Consider the following 19,062-nt stretch of genomic DNA (forward strand, 5'->3'; position numbering starts at 1 on the left):
TGTTCAATATCTTCATTAATGATCTGGAGGATTGTGTGGATTGCACCTCAGCAAGTTTGCAGATGACACTAAACTGGGAGGAGTGGTAGATATGCTGGAGGGCAGGGATAGGATACAGAGGGACCTAGACAAATTGGAGGATTGGGCCAAAAGAAATCTGATGAGGTTCAACAAGGACAAGTGCAGAGTCCTGCACTTAGGACAGAAGAATCCAATGCACCGCTACAGACTAGGGGCCGAATGGCTAGGCAGCAGTTCTGCAGAGAAGGACCTAGGGGTGACAGTGGACGAGAAGCTGGATATGAGTCAACAGTGTGCCCTTGTTGCCAAGAAGGCCAATGGCATTTTGGGGTGTATAAGTAGGGGCATTACCAGCAGACTGAGGGACGTGATCGTTCCCCTCTATTCGACATTGGTGAGGCCTCATCTGGAGTACTGTGTCCAGTTTTGGGCTCCACACTACAAGAAAGATGTGGAGAAATTGGAGAGAGAGTCTAGCGGAGGGCAACAAAAATGATTAGGGGACTGGAACACATGACTTATGAGGAGAGGCTGAGGGAACTGGGATTGTTTAGTCTGCAGAAGAGAAGAATGAGGGGGGATTTGATAGCTGCTTTCAACTACCTGAAAGGTGGATCCAAAGAGGATGGATCTAGACTATTCTCAGTGATAGCAGATGACAGGACAAGGAGTAATGGTCTCAAGTTGCAGTGGGAGAGATTTAGGTTGGATATTAGGAAAAACTTTTTCACTAGGAGGGTGGTGAAACACTGGAATGCATTACCTAGGGAGGTAGTGGAATCCCCTTCCTTAGAAGTTTTTAAGGTCAGGCTTGACAAAGCCCTGGCTGGGATAATTTAAGTTGGGATTGGTCCTGCTCTGAGCAGGGGGTTGGACTAGATGACCTCCAGAGGTCCCTTCCAACTCTGATATTCTATGATTCCATGTGTATCCACCTAGATAATATCCCTCTTCTAACCCACCTAGATAAAGACTGAGGAAATAGGAAGATTTTAGGGCTGTCAACATAGGATATATTAGGGACTTCTGAAATACTCTAGCTCCTATTAAGAAAGTAAACTAAAGCTCTCAGTGCTTAAGGTATGTAATTTAGATTCCCTTTATGGGCATGAGGTCTAGGAGAGAAAACCAGCAAGTTAATGGCTTGATTAATAGAACATTCAGAAACTACTCTGGGAAGAAATCTACGGTGAGGCCTAAGAACAACTTGACCTCTATAAAGGACAGAGGATGAAGGGGTCTGCCATGAGGGCAGGTGACTTGCTCTTGTCTGGCTAAAAAATGGCTACCGTAAAAGTGGCCTTAACAGATCAGTGAAACAAAACTATCTGCCATGGACTTAAGAGGAGGCTTCATGAGTTGTATTAAGATTAAACTGTGTTCCCATGGAGAACTGAGGTCTTATTGGTGGATTGAAGGGAGGACCCACAAGCTACAACAGCACCAGATTCAAGTCCCATGGAGGGACAGGGTCCCTGATGTGCAGGTAGAGGCACTCTAGGCCCTTAAGGAATCTGGCTGTGATATCCTGAGCAAAAACTGACCTGCCCTCAAACGGCGGGTGGAAGGCCGAGATGGCCGCCAGATGGACCTTGATTGATGAGAGGGACAAGCCCTGGAGCTTGAGATATAAGATACAGTCTAGAATAAGCTACAGAGAAGCCCACTTGAAACGAACACCTCTGTCTGCAATCCAGCAGGTGAACTGTTTCCAATTACCAGGTAGATCGCTCTGGTGGAGGGCTTTCTACTTCCCAACAGAATGTGCTGAACCTCAGCTGAGCACTGCTGCTCCTGTGTGTTTAGCCATGCAGCAGCCAGGCCATCAGATGTAATGCCGCCACGTTGGGGTGCAGAAGACTGCTGTGGTTCTGGGACAACAGGTCCGAACTGAGCAGTAGCTGGAACGGGTTCGCCACTGAGAGGTCCAGCAGAGTGCTGAACCAGTGTTGGCATGGCCACGCTGGCGCTGTGAGGATGACCCTCGCCCTCTCCTGTTTGATTTTCATGAGAACCCTGGGTTGCAACGGCACCGGAGGGAAGGTGTACATCAGAGCCCCCGACCACAGGAGCCGGAAGACATCCGACAGGGATCCTCTGTCCATGCCCCCAATTGAGCAGAAGATGTGGCACTTCTGCCTGGACGTGAACAAGTCCACCTGGGGAGTTCCCAGCCTGCGGAAGATGGAACAGACCACCACCGGATGAAGGGACCACATGTGACAAGATGAGAATGTCCTGCTGAGGCGATCTGCCAAAGTGTTCTTGGACCCTGGAGGGGGAGAGGTCATGAGATGGATGTTGTGCTGTAGACGGAAGTCCCAGAGCCAGAGGGCTTCCTGGCAAAGGGCAGATTACCTGGCTCCGCCCTGCCTGTTGATATACAAGACCATAGCCATGTTGTCTGTCAAGACCTGAACCACCCTGTTTTGTATATGAGATGGAAAGGCTTGGCAGGCCAGTCAAACCACCCTGAGTTCCCTGACATTGATATGCAGGGAACGATCATGACTGGACCAATGATCTTGATTGCTAAGAGCACCCAGGTGGGCTCCGCAGCCCAGGTCCGAGGCGTTGGAGACAAGGGTCACTGACGAGGTTGGGGCCATAAAGGGAACTCCTTCCAACACTGACGTGGGGTCCTGCCACCAGATGAGGGACCACAGTTCGCTGTCCAGGATCCTGATCACCCAGTCCATGCTGTGCCGGTTCAGGATATGGACCAACGCCAGCTACATAAGCATATACTGCCACGTGGCCCAACAGCCTCAGGCATGTGTAGGTGGTGGTGAGAGGGTGGGCCCGGAGGCCTGCCATGAGGTCTGTCACGTCCTGGGACCGAGTCTCAGGGAGGAAGGCCCTGGTCCGAGTGGAGTCAAGAACTACTCTAATGAATTCTGTGCGTTGTACTGGTGTTAAGGTTGACTTTTTCTCGTGTATCATCAACCCCAGGTCATGACAGATGGAACATACCAGGTCAAGATGTCTCTGCACCTGATCCAGAGACCGGCTCCTTATCAACCAGTCGTTGAAGTACGGGTATATGTGGACACGCAACCCCAACATCTCAGGTAAGCAGCTACTGGCGCTATGAATCTTGTGAATGCTCTTGGGGCCGATGCGAGACCAAAGGCCAACTCTGTGAGCTGGAAATGGCACCTGCCTAATATGAAGTGGAGGAAGCACCAGTGCCCTGGGAAGATGGAAATATGGAAGTAAATCAAGGGCGGTGTACCAGACTCCTGGATCCAGGGAGGGGGATGATGGAGGCCAGGGAGACCATGCACAACTTCAACTTCTGGAGTGACTTGTTGAGGCAACGCAGGTCGAGGATGGGTCTGAGGGCTGAGAGTACTGGACCAGCATTACTGGCACCCCCCACAGGTTCCAGTATGATCACTGCGGGGCAGCATGGCCCCTCTTGCATCGGCACTGTGGCTGGAGCCTCCTCGGTCTCCTGCGTCGGAGCCAAGTCACCCTGTCTCGGTGACGTGCTAAAATCGTGGTCTGACCCTGACCACTGTTCCTCCAATGGACCGTTGAGGCCTGAGTCTGCCTACTGACCCTGGTATGCAATTGATATGGGGGGAGGGGGGGAAGAGTAGCACCGCCTGCTGGAGGAACGGTACCGGGGCCAAGGCGAACGACGCCGAGATCCTGAACAAGCCCTCCAGGATGGAGACTGACGACGAGCATACCTTCTGAGAGAGGGTGTTCAGCGTCTAGGCAACCTATGGCCAGATGGTGATCGGTACCAGTGGTATGGGGAGTGACCCCATGAGTCCAGAGTCCCTTGCCTAGTAGGAGGGGATCTCGATGGACATCTAGGCCTTCCAGCCGGCAAGCTGCAGTGCCAGGTCTTGAGGCTACAGCGACGGGACTTGTGCCTGCGATCCAGCGACCTGTGATGCTACGCCAGTCTATGCTGCAGCCACCCCAGTGGCTCTCCCGTTTGGTGCCACAAGCGGAGCCATGTTGGTCACCTGGCGTGGCACCTGTGGAGCCGGTCAGCCTTGCTCCTTAGCTGCTGGGACTGCTTAGGGCACTGAAGGCCTCATAACTGGCTCGGAACCCCTGCCGCTGCCTGGGGCGGATGGCAGGTCCCTGGAAGGGCAGGTGGGTCTGACTTCTGCAGTACCCCCATGACTCCGCATAGCGGGCGCATGACTTGACAGGAGGTCCTTTGCCTGAGGCCCCTCTCTCCTTTGGTGCTTCTTTTCTTCAGCCTCTTCTTCAGCGCAGGCAAAACGGAACAGTGCTGTGTCGAAGCCATCGCCGGAGGTGTCTGCCGAGGCCAAAGTGCTGGCCGTGGGTGCTGCGGTGGAGGGTTCCAACGCTGGACGGAGAACCGCCTCCATCAATAACACTCTCAAGCAGATATCCTGCTCTGTTTGGGTCTGTGGGCGAAAGTTCTTACAGATGTTTTTCCTATGGCCTTCACCCAGACACTTAAGGCGTCGGCCTGCTGCATGACACACATCTTGAAGCTGGGGGAATAGGCCATGCCCCGCTCAGGGGAAAGTCCCCACTGGGACTTTCTTGACTAACTAACACTATCAAGTAACTATCTATAAAACTATGTACAACAACCACTAAACCAACCAATGGATATCCGCTGCTGCTCTTGCGAAGCAAGACAAGGTGGTGCAGTCAACCGTCACAGGCAGTAAGAAGGAACTGAAGAGGACGCAGGGCCGGCAGCGCCTGATATATCGCCACATGGGAGCGCCACTCCAGTGGGCGCCACAGCTGGCCCTACGGATACTGCTAAGGCAGAAATCTCTGACAACTGTGCATGTGGGTAAGCACACACCTAAAATGGAATTGACATGAGCAAGCGCTCGAAGAAGAACAAAATGCGTAGAGATGCAGTGTATCCCATCAGTGAACAAAAAGAAGCACCAAATTTAGTATAAATACTATATTTATTTGCAAACATGTTTTAATAGTTACCAACCAATGAGAATCAACTTTTCTTTTGGAAAGTAAACAATACAAACGCAAAACATAATTAAAATTGATTATTTAAATCAAGTTTCTTGCTTAAATCAGTAATTTAAATCAAGTCATCCAGTTTATGTCCAATTTAAACTGCAAGCTCATTGGGAGAACAAATGTATCTGCCTTCATTGTAAGAAGGCCAAGCCTGCTGACAACCCTTAAATAAAAAATGGTTTACTGACTAATTTGAAGTTATGAAGAAATAAGTGACAGGAAGTAAGAGGGTTTTCCCACACCTAAAAGTGTAATCACTGACCTTTGCAATAGCAACAGCTTGTTGAGGATAATATAGCGAAGCACCAATCCCCATGAAGCCCACTGGATACACCAACCTCTTTATTTTTGAACCTGTTCCATGGAAGAAAATATTTTCTGTTAAGAGTACACGTTCTCCAGAAACTTGGATAGTGTTACTGTACTTTTTATATATAATCATTCATTCGGTACATTAGAATTTACCACATCAGTAACTGTTTAGTTTAAACTACTTGCCTAAGATGTACTAGTACTGATATACTAATTTTTCACTCTTTTGAGAAGTAATTTTTAAACAGAATCTTTCAGTGAAAACTACCTCATAACTAAATGTGACGTGGGGATTCAAAAAAATCCAGTGGAATAAAAAATTTAAAGTGAAGGTTTTGGTTAAGAAATATTGCTATGAGAATTATATAAACTTCTGTTCATGAAATGAATGTAAATGCTTCTAATATGCTAAGATATCATATCAAGCAGGAGGCATGTTCCATAACAGAGATCAGCCTTTGCCAGCTACCATAAAATAGTTCTACCACATGTACATTTGTGATATAGGTTTTCTTCCTGTTGGACTCATTATTAAGGCTGCATGTCTGTCATGGAGGTCCCTGATTCCGTGACTTCTGCAGTGCCTGGTGCTGGCTCAGGGACTGCCTGAGCCGGGCAACCCCTGGGCCAGCAGCAGTTTGGGTGTGTGGGAGGGGCTGGGCAGGCGGTTGGGGTGGCGCTTACATGGGGGACTCCCCTGCTTACACCGGCATGTCCCTGCAACTCCTAGGCGGATGGGCCAGGGGGCTCCGTGCACTCCCCACACCATGTGGTTCCCGGCCAATAGGAGCTGCGTAGCTGGTGCCTGTGACAGGAGCAGCAATCAGAGCCCCCCAGCCCGCCCATCCCTTAGGAGCTGGAGGGACACGTCGGTTGGAGCCCAGTAGGAAGCCTGCCAGCCCCCCTCACACACACACACCCCCACCAGCAGGGGTCTCGGCTGTGTGCCATTGCCTGCCCTCCACCCCCAGCAGGGGTCCCAGTCCCCCCCCGCCCACCCTCTCCAGCACCCCGGCCAAGTTTTAGTTAGGAGTATATAGTAAAAGTCATGGACAGGTCAAGGGCAACGAATTTTTGTTTACTGCCAGTGACCTGTCCATGACTTTTACTAAAAATACCCGTGACTAAAACATAGCCTTACTCATTATATACTTCAGAGTTAAAACTCATTGTAAACTAGCTTTTTGACATTTCAAGCTCAGATGTGAAAATAAAGTGCTTTGATTTTTGTATTGTGAATAAGCGACTTGCATTTCAAATCAGGCCCACCCCGAAATCATAAGATGGGGTTAAAAAGATAAAATTGTGGGTTCTTTTTATTTATCTTCCAGTTCTTAAGCCTTTAGGGTACCCAAAGGCCATGCATTTCTTTTTTTTTTTTAAACGAAAATAGATTCTCAAGTAATCACGAATTCTGAAGTTGGAACTTTAAGAAAAACATCTACAATCATGATTTGGCAATGTTCTCATTTAAATAACATCACGAGTGCTAAGCAATATGTTTGTTCACTGCCAGAGAATAATCAAAACAAATTTAATTGGATAAGTGTTAATACATTTGTCTGCTATAGTCACACATCACTTCCAGTTTCTAAATGGCCAGTTACTCACTTCCAGTTTGTTCAAAGAACATGTGAGTTTGTTCAAAATGACTGCTCGTCTCTGATTGTGTTAATAAAAAACACTATTTGGCTGTACAAACCATTATCAACAATATTTCCTATCAAGTTACAGCATTCATCCATATCAACATAACGATTCACCACAGAGACAGTTAAACAGTGTCACATATTAAGAACTTCTACAAAAATGAGCAAACATAGAACCTCAGAGTTCTGAACACCAGAGTTACAAACTGATTGGTCAACCACACACCTAATTTGGACTGGAAGTACATAAGCAGGCTGCAGCAGAGACCAAAACAAAGAAGAAAAAAGAAGCAAATACAGTACAGTACTGTGTTAAATGTAAACTATGAAAAAAATTAAGTTTAAAAAAAAAGATTTGACAAGGCAAGGAAACTCTCTGTGCTTGTTTCATTTGTACTAAGATGGTTAAAAGCAGCATTCTTCTTCTGCACAGTAAAGTTTCAAAGCTATACTAAGTCAATGTTTAGTTGTAAACTTTTGAAAGAACCGTAACGTTTTGTTCTGAGCTATAAACATTTCAGAGTTATGAAAAACCTCCATTTTTGAGGTGTTCATGAGTCTGAGGTTCTACTGTATTTCAAATTCCCTTTCCTAACAAAGCACAAATATACTGTTTTTTTAAACAATGTAATTAAATGTTATATTTCTACACTATAAAATATGAATAAATATGTTACATTACACTGTAACTTACTTCTAGGTCAGCTCTGCGTAGAGATGCGACCACAATAAAATTCAAGAACCTTGCTTTGTCAGTTAACTTGCCAATTAAAGGGACACAGTCAACAAATTTCAAAACAAAAGGTTTGGGGTTTTTTTTGCCTACTGTTGTTAAAATTAACTCCTTGTGTGTGATAAAGATGAAAGGAAAAAAACCTCTCTTTTTTTCAGTTGGCTTACTTTACAGACCGACAGTCAGCTTCATTGTTTGTTGATAGCTACAGGGCCTGGAGAAGGGTGTTCACTATGTGTAATAGCATTATCAGAGCTGAAACTGAAAGAACAAGCAGCAAGCCGAGGCAGGTGTGAGCCCAGACAGCAAAAGCGGGTGGGAGAGGGAGTGGGTGCATGAACATATTTGATTATGTAGCTTGCAGGTCCACCCAAAGGCCCTTTCAAAACAAAGAGAGGAGCACAAAAACTAATTAAAAATAATTTTGAAGAAAACTAGCAGAGGAATTGGCAGCATCCCTTTAATCCAATTAGTTCATAATTGGATAGTCTACTTAATTTCATTAAGTAAACTGTAAAGAAATAGCTGCTTATCGGTAACTGTCTTCGTAAACTGAATGATGCACACTTCAGAGAGCATTATCTGCTAAATTACTACAAAGCAGAATCTTCACAGTTATAATATTCAAATGTCATGTTTAAATTAACTGAATAGTTATGACAAAAAAAGTCTGCAAACAAGTTATTAAGAAATGCATCCGATTTCCCTTACATCATTAACTAAAAATTACTTTTTTTTTTTTCCCCCTTCAAACAACACGCCACCACACTGAGACTGGGACTGTCAGGGGTAGTGCAATTAAATCAAGAAAAAGATTATTTTTATAAACTGAATGCTTTAGCATTCAATTTGGTTGATAAATTGCAATTCCAGTGTTCCTATTAGATTTCATCATATTAATTACTATAAGCGTCATTCAGTATTGGTGTCTTTTATAGACCAAGTTTCTGTAACCAACAGAATCCATAAACACTGAAATTAAACAATATAAAAAAAAACTTTTGTAGCAGAAATAATGTGCAGCAAGATACATTTCTGAGTCCTGATTTAATTGCACATATTGTAGTTAAAGAGGTATTCATTTTTATTGGATGTTAAATGATTTACCCCAACATCATAAAATAAGCCATTTGAAAAGAGCACCTACCTCTAGAAAGAGAGAGTCCAACAATTCCAGCAAAACCAATCACACCAAGCCTTGGGTAAAATCCTGGCGGGGGATTTTTGAGAAATTCACAACTTTCTAAAATGAAATCAGACCACAATGCATCAATGTAATCGAAAGACCTTATGATGAAAATGAACCACTAACACATACCAGCAAGTGTTACAAAACACTATTTTAACTGTCATTTGGCTCTAGTGGCAAAAAAATTAAAACTTCTGCAATCTTCTCTATTGACACATATATGAACTACTTGTTGATTCACTGGCAGACTGTTGCTTCATTTATGTGGGGGACATTAATTGAAACATTATTGTTTCTTGAAAGTTCTAGGAGGCACATATTTTCATGCCGACTGTTACACGTTATCATTTGCCTTTGGAAAAGAGGATCTGTTCATCGCAGCATTTCGCTTTTTCAGACTGCTTTTGTAAGGGTGTTTTAGGTGACAGACTGACTGGCACAATTATGAGTTCTATATACCATCAAAGCTGTGGGCTTCCTGCAGTAGAAGCAGAGTCATTTTGCAGAATGTCACAATCTAATGGTTCTAGCTACCTCTTGATTCTGTTAAAGTCCTTATTTCCCAATACAATAGAAAGATAGGTGTGGAGAAGGAAAAAAAAAAAAATCTTTAGAGTCAATCCATTTCAGGAAAGCGCATGTAAAAATCTTGTATTTTTAGAGTTTGCTAGAGTAATACTTCTAAATAAATTTTCAAAATTTAATTTAAAGAATATATATTACATACATACACACTTTTTAACAAGGTGTGTGTGTGTGCACATGCATGTGTGAGAGAATGTGAGAGAAAACAGAATTTCACTATTTCCAGTCTGAACAGATATTTAAGTTTCAGAAAACAGAAAGCAGTTTTACTAAAATTTCCAAAGACTATCATTATTCAAGTGCTTCATACTAATAACTAACACTAGTAAGTATTGGAAGGCAATGATCTATGAACACTCATTTATTAAGCCAGAAGGGGCTCCCCGCCCCTTGACCTCCTGCCACACACTTAACAGAACATCAGCATTGTAGAACGATTTTTAAAATGAGTCTACTACACAAAAAATGTTTTCAGAAACTAGTGTAATTTGGAGGGAGGGAAATGAGTCCATAGCTCAACTTTAGTTTATTAGGCTCTCATCAGTTGCATCAATAGTGTTGGTATTTACAAAACAGTTACATTTATATCCTGTTGCCACCTGGTTATGCATGCAATTTCATTTCCCCATTAGCTGAGTTTCCTGCTGTTTGCTGTCTGATACAAAACCTCTTGTGGTTTTGTCATGTTATGCTTTGTTTTAGTCAGCTGACAAAACCAGGAAGACAACTGTGCATTTATTTTACTTCCTCATTCACACAGTTTCAGTTAAAAATGAAATCCAAACAATTATTTTAATTTGCCATTAAAAGTATACAACAACTGCTGGAAATGGCCCATCTTGATCATCACTACAAAAGATTTTTTCTCTCCCCTGCTGGTAATAGCTCACCTTAACTGATCACTCTCGTTATAGTGTGCATGGTAACACCCATTGTTTCATGGTCTCTGTGTATATAAAATCATCCTACAGTATTTTCCTCTTCATACAGCCGATGAAGTGGGCTGTAGCCCATGAAAGCTTATGCTCAAATAAATTTGTTAGTCTCTAAGGTGCCACAAGTACTCCTGTTCTTTTAACATAAAAAGATGTCCCATCCTCCCCTGCCCCCCGACTTATGCATGTATATAAACTTAGATAATCCCTTGCTGCACCAGGCCTCAGAATTAAGGTAATTTAAAAGGTGATTCTTTTTCTTGCATTGTAACATAGGAATTGCCAAGACTAGAGCAACAGTCCAGCATCCTGTTTCTAACAGTGGCCAGTCCCAGATGCTTCAGGAGATGCAAGAAATTTATAATTATGGAATAAACTGCCTTTAGAGGAAGTTTCTATCTAGTATCACTAGTTAGTAATACATCTGTGCTCTGAAAACAGAAATGTTATATCTCTAACTTTATCAATTTACCTGATTCAAGGGTGGATGTAATCAATATCCATATAAATATGTTATCCTTTTATTAATTCTTGGCCTCAAAATAATCTTGATGCCATAAGCTCCCAAGGGTTATTTGGGACAGTGTGTAAAAGGTATTTCCTTTTATGTGTTTGTGGCTGTTCAAGATGTTCAGTTAAATTGTGTTTGTAGTACAAGAACTGGTAAATAAAAAAGGCTAATTCAGGTGCAAAATAACGAATGATCTAAAAGCTATTACATCCTTTCTTGTGCCCCTACACTGCGCGAGCAGATCCCTATGCCCATGTGGTGCCTCACTGAGGTCCGTTTTGGTCACCCTATCTCAAAGATATAGCAGAAATAGAAAGTAATCTACAAAGAGGTGATGAGAAAGATCAGAAATATAAAAAGAATTCCCTATGTAGATGTTCATAAGATTGGGATAGTTTAGTTTAGAGAGAGATGAGAAATGTGCAGATTCAGTAATTGAATTTAAAACAGTCAGCTCAGATTAATTTGAGAACACTGCCAAAGTGTGAGTGGTTTCTGTCTTCTCCCATGTCCCACCAACCCAGGCAACCCCATAGTGAGATTGGAGAGGTCAGATTTTGGCCAGCTAATCTTGAATGACACAGGTAAGGCCAAATAAAGCTCTCTGTAGATTCTACTATTTTCACAGAGTGATTTGCATTGGCTGCCCATGAACAGATAGCATCTTGTTCCCTGCCTGGTCCAATTATCCTAGATGCTCCTTTAACTGATACCGTGGATGTTCTTTACGTGGTCCCATTACTTAGAGCCTGTCCACACCATGGATGCTGCAGGTGTGCTTGTATAGTGCCATAATGTAGTCACTTGCTACAGAGACAGAAGTGGTTTTTCCACTGCTGTAGTTAATCCACCCCCTAGAGAGAAAGGGGTAAGAATGACCTAGCTGTGTGTATACTGTGGCTTTGGTCAGTTTAACTACATCTCTCAGGGTTGTTAATTTTTTTTACACCCCTAGCTCAACCCAGCTATGTTGCTTAAGTTTTTGGTGTAGACCAGCCTTACTCTTGCACTGTTTACGACAGACACAGGACTATGCTTTTAATTATCAAAAGCATAATACCATGATGCTCAACAAAAGAAATCCAATAAATCCATAGCATAAATAGCAGAAAGATTTGAAGTTCCTTTACTCACACAATGTGCTGAACAATGCTTAAGGGAGCTTTGAGCTAAGAGAAGGCACATGTAACCATAGCCATGCATCATAATTTTTCTCCATCAAGCACCTCACCTATTAGTAAAGAAAAATGTAAGCTGATTTACCTTTACCACGTTCAACAGTTCTTTCTACTTTGGGCATAGCTTTAGTGTAAAGAGCCTTAAAAAAAAAAAAAAGAAGAAGATGATTAAATATACAGTAGCAAAACAGAAGTAACTTGATTAATAACCTGATGAAGAGCAACAACATTAGTTTTATACATTCCATGTCAATTCAGGCACAACAGCCTTGTATGTTCGAGACTGTTAAATATGCTTGCAGGTCTTTTTATTCAGGATCAAATCAGCAAACAAAATTAAGCATTGTTTTCTGCCAAAACTGAACGATCTCACAGTCAGCATAGAGTATTCGGAAAACTAAAGGGACTTCTCTGGTACATTTGTGCAGTTCTGATTTTATCCATGCTACCAAGACCTCTTCCCTTCTGTCCTCTTCTCCCGTTCCCTTCTCCACTCCCAGTTCTGTTTGCCTAGTTTTACACTTGACATTAAACACAGCAAGGAATATTTTCAACTGTAAATTCTGAATGAAGATGGTGTCCACTGCCTCAAAAATTAAGAGACGACAAAAGTTAGCACTACACCAAACTCCTGATCATAAAGCAGAAATTAAGGAATTATGCAGCTGCTCTCCTACCACACCATGCTCAGGTATCTTGGCATATCCATGCATTACAAAATAAATGAGTTATCACAGAAGAAGGCGGCCATATAGCTATACAGTAACTCATTGCTAGTGATCCATGGAGACACATTACTGATTTTGTATGCAACTATTTTCCCTTTCGCCAGACTAGATTATGACAAATCGGTATACCAGTATTCTTGGAGGGTATGAGGGTTAAACACACACGCACACCAATTTAATTCATGAAAAAAATGAATTAGTCCAGAGGCTCAGTGCTGAAGCTACTGATAGTTGTCCCAACTGCAGGAATAACTTCAAGACTTCTCCTGTACTGGAAGCACTCAGCTCATGAAGCAAGAATTCACACTGCTCTTATTCTTCAGCTACTGAGAAACTTAATCTTACAAATGCACTGAAGCCTGCCTTGACAGAAGTAGAACATCTTAATATTTACAGGGAGATACTGCACAAAACTACCACCAGAGAGGTAAACAAATCAATAAGTAATACACACATGCATAGAGTTAAGATGTAGGGAACAATCTTGCAATACCACTTAAATAATTTTACACCCTAAATTTCGGGTACAAGGAAATGAAAGCACTAAATTGGTATACTGGGGAAGGGAACAATATCTTTAGGACTCTTATTTCTTTATTTGCAGCAGTAACAACAAACAAAATCTACCACGGAGAAAGAGTTCACACGGGGTGGATTTAAGCATAAATAAATCAGAGTTGGTTATGCTATCAGCTGGTACAAAAGAGCAAGGTCTAAAGATTTTATAGCATGTTAATAAAAGCCTGAACTTCTGTCATGCAGAGTATGATGCTCTGTTTTACAGCTTTGAATAGTTAAAGTAGCCTTTTAAACAATTTTTCTAACAGTTAATTATCAAAGGCATAAAATGGTATATGAATCTACTCAAAAGTGGTTTTCATATTTTTCTGGGATTAAAACAATTTTTAAATATCATCTGAAAGAGCCCCCCCCAAAATGCTACTTTCTGTAACACAATGGGAGAAAAACTCTCCTTGAGATCAAAGTCTAAATCAAGTCCATAAATCTTGCATAAATCTTCGTCGCCTACTGTGTCAACTATGTCTGTTAAAAACACCACAGTATGGTGATATTGCAGACAGGAAAGCTATCAGTCATGAAGAAGTGGGCAATACATACCGCACCATAGAATCATAGACTTTAAGGTCAGAAGGGACAATTATGATCATCTAGTCTGACCTCCTGCACAACGCAGGCCACGGAATCTCACCCACCAACTCCTGTAACAAACCCCTAACTTATGTCTGAGCTAGTGAAGTCCTCAAATCGCAGTTTAAAAGACTTCAAGGTGTGTCATACTATACAAATTATTACTATGTAAACAAAAATAAGGCAGGGTAGGAGATTAACAGACCACAGAGTTTTACAGTACAGAACAGTAAATACTCTCAGTCAGTCCAACTGAACTTCCAGACAGGTTCTGGAACCTCTCTGAAGTTCCACTCCCAGCATGATGTTTACACTGGTTGTTCCAGGCAACCAACAGAACACAGGAATTTAAAGAGGTCAGACCCTGCATCTAAACAGCCATAAGCAGAAAGCCTTTCAGATCCCAGTTAACGTGGAAGCCCAAATACCACAGTAACGGGTATGACACATCAGGGATTATCTCAGTGTCAAATTGGAAAACCCATTTTATTTTGAAAAGGCTATGCATTTCAATCTCCATTTTGATTGCCACCTTTAGCGTGGCATTGTTGTGCATCCATTTTGTAACAGGGATTTGACAACTCAGTGGACAGGCTGTCTAGCAAGCTGTGACAGAGGAATCAAGGGACATTGACATTGAATGGCTGTACCCTAGTGAAACAAAGATTTGCTACCAGAAGACCAATGACTTTGAATGAGACTCTACCCAGAACCCATGAGGGGGACAGGCATAGCTTAGAGCAGAGACCGGCAACCTTCGGCATGTGGCCCAGCAGGGTAAGTCCCCTGGCGGGCCGAGCCAGTTTGTTTACCTGTCACATCCACATGTTCGGCTGATCGCAACTCCCACCGGCTGCAGTTTGCCACTCCAGGCCAATGGGGGCTGCGGGAAGTGGTGTGGGCTGAGGGGTGTGCTGGAACTTATATTAATGGGATCATTCTAACCAAGGGACTCAGGACATTCCAATCTTTTGGAAGCAACCAGAGACTTAAGACAGCAGTTTATTCCATCACTGCTACAAACCTGATCCAAGAACTTTGCAATTATTGTATGTATTTGATTCCTTTGACCATTTTAACTCTCACCTCTTTCTTTTCTCTTATAAATAAACCTTTAGACATTAGATACTAAAGGATTGGCAACAGCGTGATTATTGGGTAAGATCTGAGTTATATATTGACCTGGTCCTTTGGGATCAGAAGACCCCTTTGTTTGATTAAATTGGTTTTCAATAACCACTCATCATTAAGCCTGGTGTCTGGATAGCGATACAAGGACTGGGATACCTAAGGAGACTGCATTTCTGACTTCTTGTTAGCCAAAGTTTACTTTTGTTGCTGGCTAGGTATATCTTATGGAAGAATAACCACCAGTTTTGGGGTGCGTTTGCCCTATTTCTTCGCATTTTGTCCTGAATCTGGTATTTTCAGTTGTGACCCACTGAGGCACAGTGACAGCTGGTGAACATGTTAAAACAACAGGGAGCTCCAGAGGGCTGTGGCACTGGTTCTGCGGTCTACACAGCCAGATTGCAGGGTCCCATTGCCAAGAAGGGTGTCTGACACATGCTTGAGTGACATGGGCTAGGAAGAATGATCAGTCACTATCCAGACCAAAGAAGTTTAGAAGCACATGGGATTCAGCTTTTCAATACTATTGTAATGAACTGGTGCCTACTCAGAGAGGAGGACTGGGGCCATGTTCTGACAGAGAACACTCACTTTTATCTGTGTATTTCTAAATTGGGAAGTGGGGGTTGTTTGATATCTCTCTCTCAAACAGGTTTTTCCCCCGTCAAACCTGGGATCTCAAACAATTTTCTAAATTTGTTCTTGAAGGCATTTCAATTAATTTAATAAGCTTTTTGTATGAAATTTTTTAAAAAAATTAGATGTAATAAATTATAAAAACACTCATAACTGTACAATTCCACAAAGAACAAACATATGCAAGTTTGACACACAGGGTAATGCTCAACGAGTAAGACAGCAGTCTAACACTTTCTCCCATCCTCAGTATTCAAAGAAAGTCCTCAGTCTCTCAGATTATCTGGTGGGGGGGATGATTCTTTCCCAGACATTCCATCACGTTTTTAGGGGAGTATATTTCTTCTCTTTCTTGCAGAACTCTGACTTGATGGGTCAACTTTTCCAATACTAGTATTTCCCATACTTTTTGCAACCAGTTAATTGATTTCTCTTTTACCACCTTGCAACTGTGATACTTGCTGCAGTTAAGAGATGGGTCATAAAGTTCTTTATGGCTTTCAGACAGTGCAGAATTTTCACAATTATGCCAGTTATCTGACAGCTGGCAACCAGCATTCCTTAGTAGAGTTCCCAATCTCTATCCAAAAATGTCCTAATTTTTTGACAGGACATCATCTGTGAAGACACCCGTTTCATTACATGCTCTCAAGCATTTGCCCATCCCTGTACCACAGACGCATTTGATTTTAAGACAGGTTAGGTACCATTGGTCCCTCAGGTTCCTGACACACTGATCCATGTATGTTCCCAATCTTTGCTCTTCATTTCCATACCCAAGTCCATGTTCCATGTTTTTATGAATGTGCGGTCTTCCTCTGATGATGTCACCCAGTTTGGAGTGGCTCATAACCGTCAGAGCCAACTTCAGGGCAGACCACCTCCACTCCCTTGAGCTGATGGGCAGGGAGGGGGGTGTACTCACTGACTGAGGATGCTCCTTGTGGTGCTCCAGTACTTTGAGCTGTAATACATAAGCTTCCATCTGTTTCTGGTGTGCCCTCTCCTCAGCTTCTAGTTAGCACACCAAAGATGTGGAACTTCTCGAACTGTTCATTAGCCATGCATCTTTGGTGGGCTCTCTCCTCAGCTTCTTCATTGGCTTTGACTGCTGCTTGGGTTGCCTCAGACTCTCTGATGCACAGCTCTGCCATCATTCTCTCATGCTTATGTTCTGTGACTATTTGTTAACCTTTAAAAACTCTCAATATCAAGTTTACACTTTCAAAAGTGCTGGGTTATGATCTATAAGACAAACTGACTTGTGGCACATGAATCCTGCCAAGACTACTTAAATTATCATGTTGTCTGTAGTGGCTCATGACTCAGGGAAGACTGCCAAGAAGCAGGGCAGACAATCCAAACTGGTTGTATGTTCTATAATTAGATTTCACCAATCCAGTAACAAGTGTGAACTCCTAAAGCACTATAACAATATTACCATGGAGTCAAAAGATACTCCTCTCGGGCATTCCAGTCTATCTTGCCACCCAGACAAACTGGATTTAGTGACAGGCAATCACTTTTACATCAAAACAAACAAACAATAATGTTCAGGATACTCCCTCTACCAAAGGACCAGTTACTAACTCCTGGTCAATTTGCACCTTAGATCTCACACCAAAGACAACACCTGTAGCTTCTATAGTAAGCTATCTAAGGATTTATTAACTAAGAAAAGAAATGAGAGAGTTATTATAACGTTAAAGCAGGCAAGCATATATACACAAATGAGTTACAGTCCATGGTTTTAAAAGGTGAGAGATGTAGCAATCTGTCAGCTCTGGATGTCTTTTAGGGCTAACCCAAGTTGACCCTGGGGATCTCTGCTTTGGTTTTGTAGCTCTAACTCAGTGAAGTTCAAACAGCAAAAGAGAGATGAAAAATTTCTTAGCAGGCAGCTATTTTTATTTCCTTCTTCCAGAATTCAAGCTGATGGGACAAGACCTTTTGCAAGCAGCCTCTTCATTGGAAGTAAAGGGCAATTAAAGTCTTCATATTGTCATGTCTCACAATGGCTCATTTAGTTTTGATAGGCCTTCTTGATGGTTAGGAGATGTCCCTCCTGACTGGGGGGAGGGGGGGAACAGTTTTAGAGCAAACAGTTTTTAGTTACAAACCAAAAACTTAAATATTATCTTATGTGATAAAGAAATTATAAGTGAGATTATGAAATACTTGTAAATTGTTGCATGTGTTAATGTCTAAACACGTTGTTATAAATCCAATACCCATCTTAACCATACTAAACACAGGTGAAACAGACTGGTTTCCAGCAATGAACTGGTCAGTGCTTGGCTGAGGTCTAAAACCTTGGCAAGAGCCAGCACCCAGTCTGCCAGTATCACAGTGACAACTTAAAATAACTTCATCTAAAGATGGAAAGTAGACGCTTGTGTTTCATAGGTTCGATGAGTAATTTTTCAAAATCTGTCAATTTTTTTTGCTTATGATTGTTTTTGGAAGATTATGGATTGAAAACTCTCTCAGTTGCAAATATTCATACCGCAGAACTTCTTCTGCAAGCTGTTGAAGCTCTTCAAACCATCTGAATGTAGCTTCTCTGAATACCTGACCAAATCTCATATTATCAATAAGCTCCCAGGACATGTAGCTTCCCAGAATTTTATTAGAGTTGAATTCATTGTTTTCAGCTATGGACAATGGGTAAGGGCTTAGTTTTTTTTGGTTATCCCGTAGTCTATTGCTGCTCTCAAAAAAGGGTGGATGTTGGTTTTAGCCTAGAGATTTCCTTTATCCCAAGGATCATAAGAGTCAGAATGTAGAACAATATACCTGCTCTCTCACATATTTATTATGGTTGAAAGTGATCCAAATTTCTTGCACAAAAATACAGTTTAATGTTTGAAAGCACCACTCCCCCCTTTTGCCAAGATCTTGGTAGCCTATTTGACTTATCTTCTTGTATCCCCAAATACACTTGTTTTACATGGATTGCTAATCTTGAAGAGGTTTCCCCGGAATGATTATTGGCAACATTTGTAAGAAAAAAAATTGATTTGAGGAAAGATATTCATTATGATTAACATAATTTTACCTAGCTATGAGATTCCAGAGTTTGACCAAATTTCTAAATCTGTTTGAATTTCTTAATCAGAGGGTTGAAATTGTTATAAAGATCCTGCCTTTTTTTTTTAAATACATGTACTCCTGTGTATTTTAATGACGTGGTCATCCATTCATATATGTGCGTCCCCCTTTTTTCCCCCATCCCCGCCTTCAGGTCAGGGTGCATGTCAACATCCAGAAGTTCAGAGTTATCGTAGTTTACCTTAAAACCTGAAACTTT

At 42.2% G+C, this 19,062-nt stretch overlaps 1 protein-coding gene across 4 annotated transcripts in view; it reads right to left on the bottom strand.

Moving 5' to 3' along the window:
- Positions 1 to 19,062, bottom strand: part of APOO (apolipoprotein O) — a 105,718-nt gene that overhangs the window by 65,614 nt on the left and 21,042 nt on the right. For all 4 annotated transcript variants that reach the window (XM_084640806.1, XM_084640807.1, XM_084640805.1 and 1 more), the window contains exons 4-6: positions 12,194 to 12,248; positions 8,858 to 8,953; positions 5,279 to 5,370 (exon numbers count right to left, since the gene is read on the bottom strand). In XM_084640806.1, coding sequence (XP_084496932.1) covers positions 5,279 to 5,370; positions 8,858 to 8,953; positions 12,194 to 12,248 — 243 coding nt within the window. The remainder of the gene's footprint in view (positions 1 to 5,278; positions 5,371 to 8,857; positions 8,954 to 12,193; positions 12,249 to 19,062) is intronic.

The sequence above is a fragment of the Lepidochelys olivacea genome (genome assembly GCF_965140295.1).
Source record: "Lepidochelys olivacea isolate rLepOli2 genome assembly, chromosome: 1".
Classification (NCBI taxonomy): domain Eukaryota; kingdom Metazoa; phylum Chordata; order Testudines; family Cheloniidae; genus Lepidochelys; species Lepidochelys olivacea.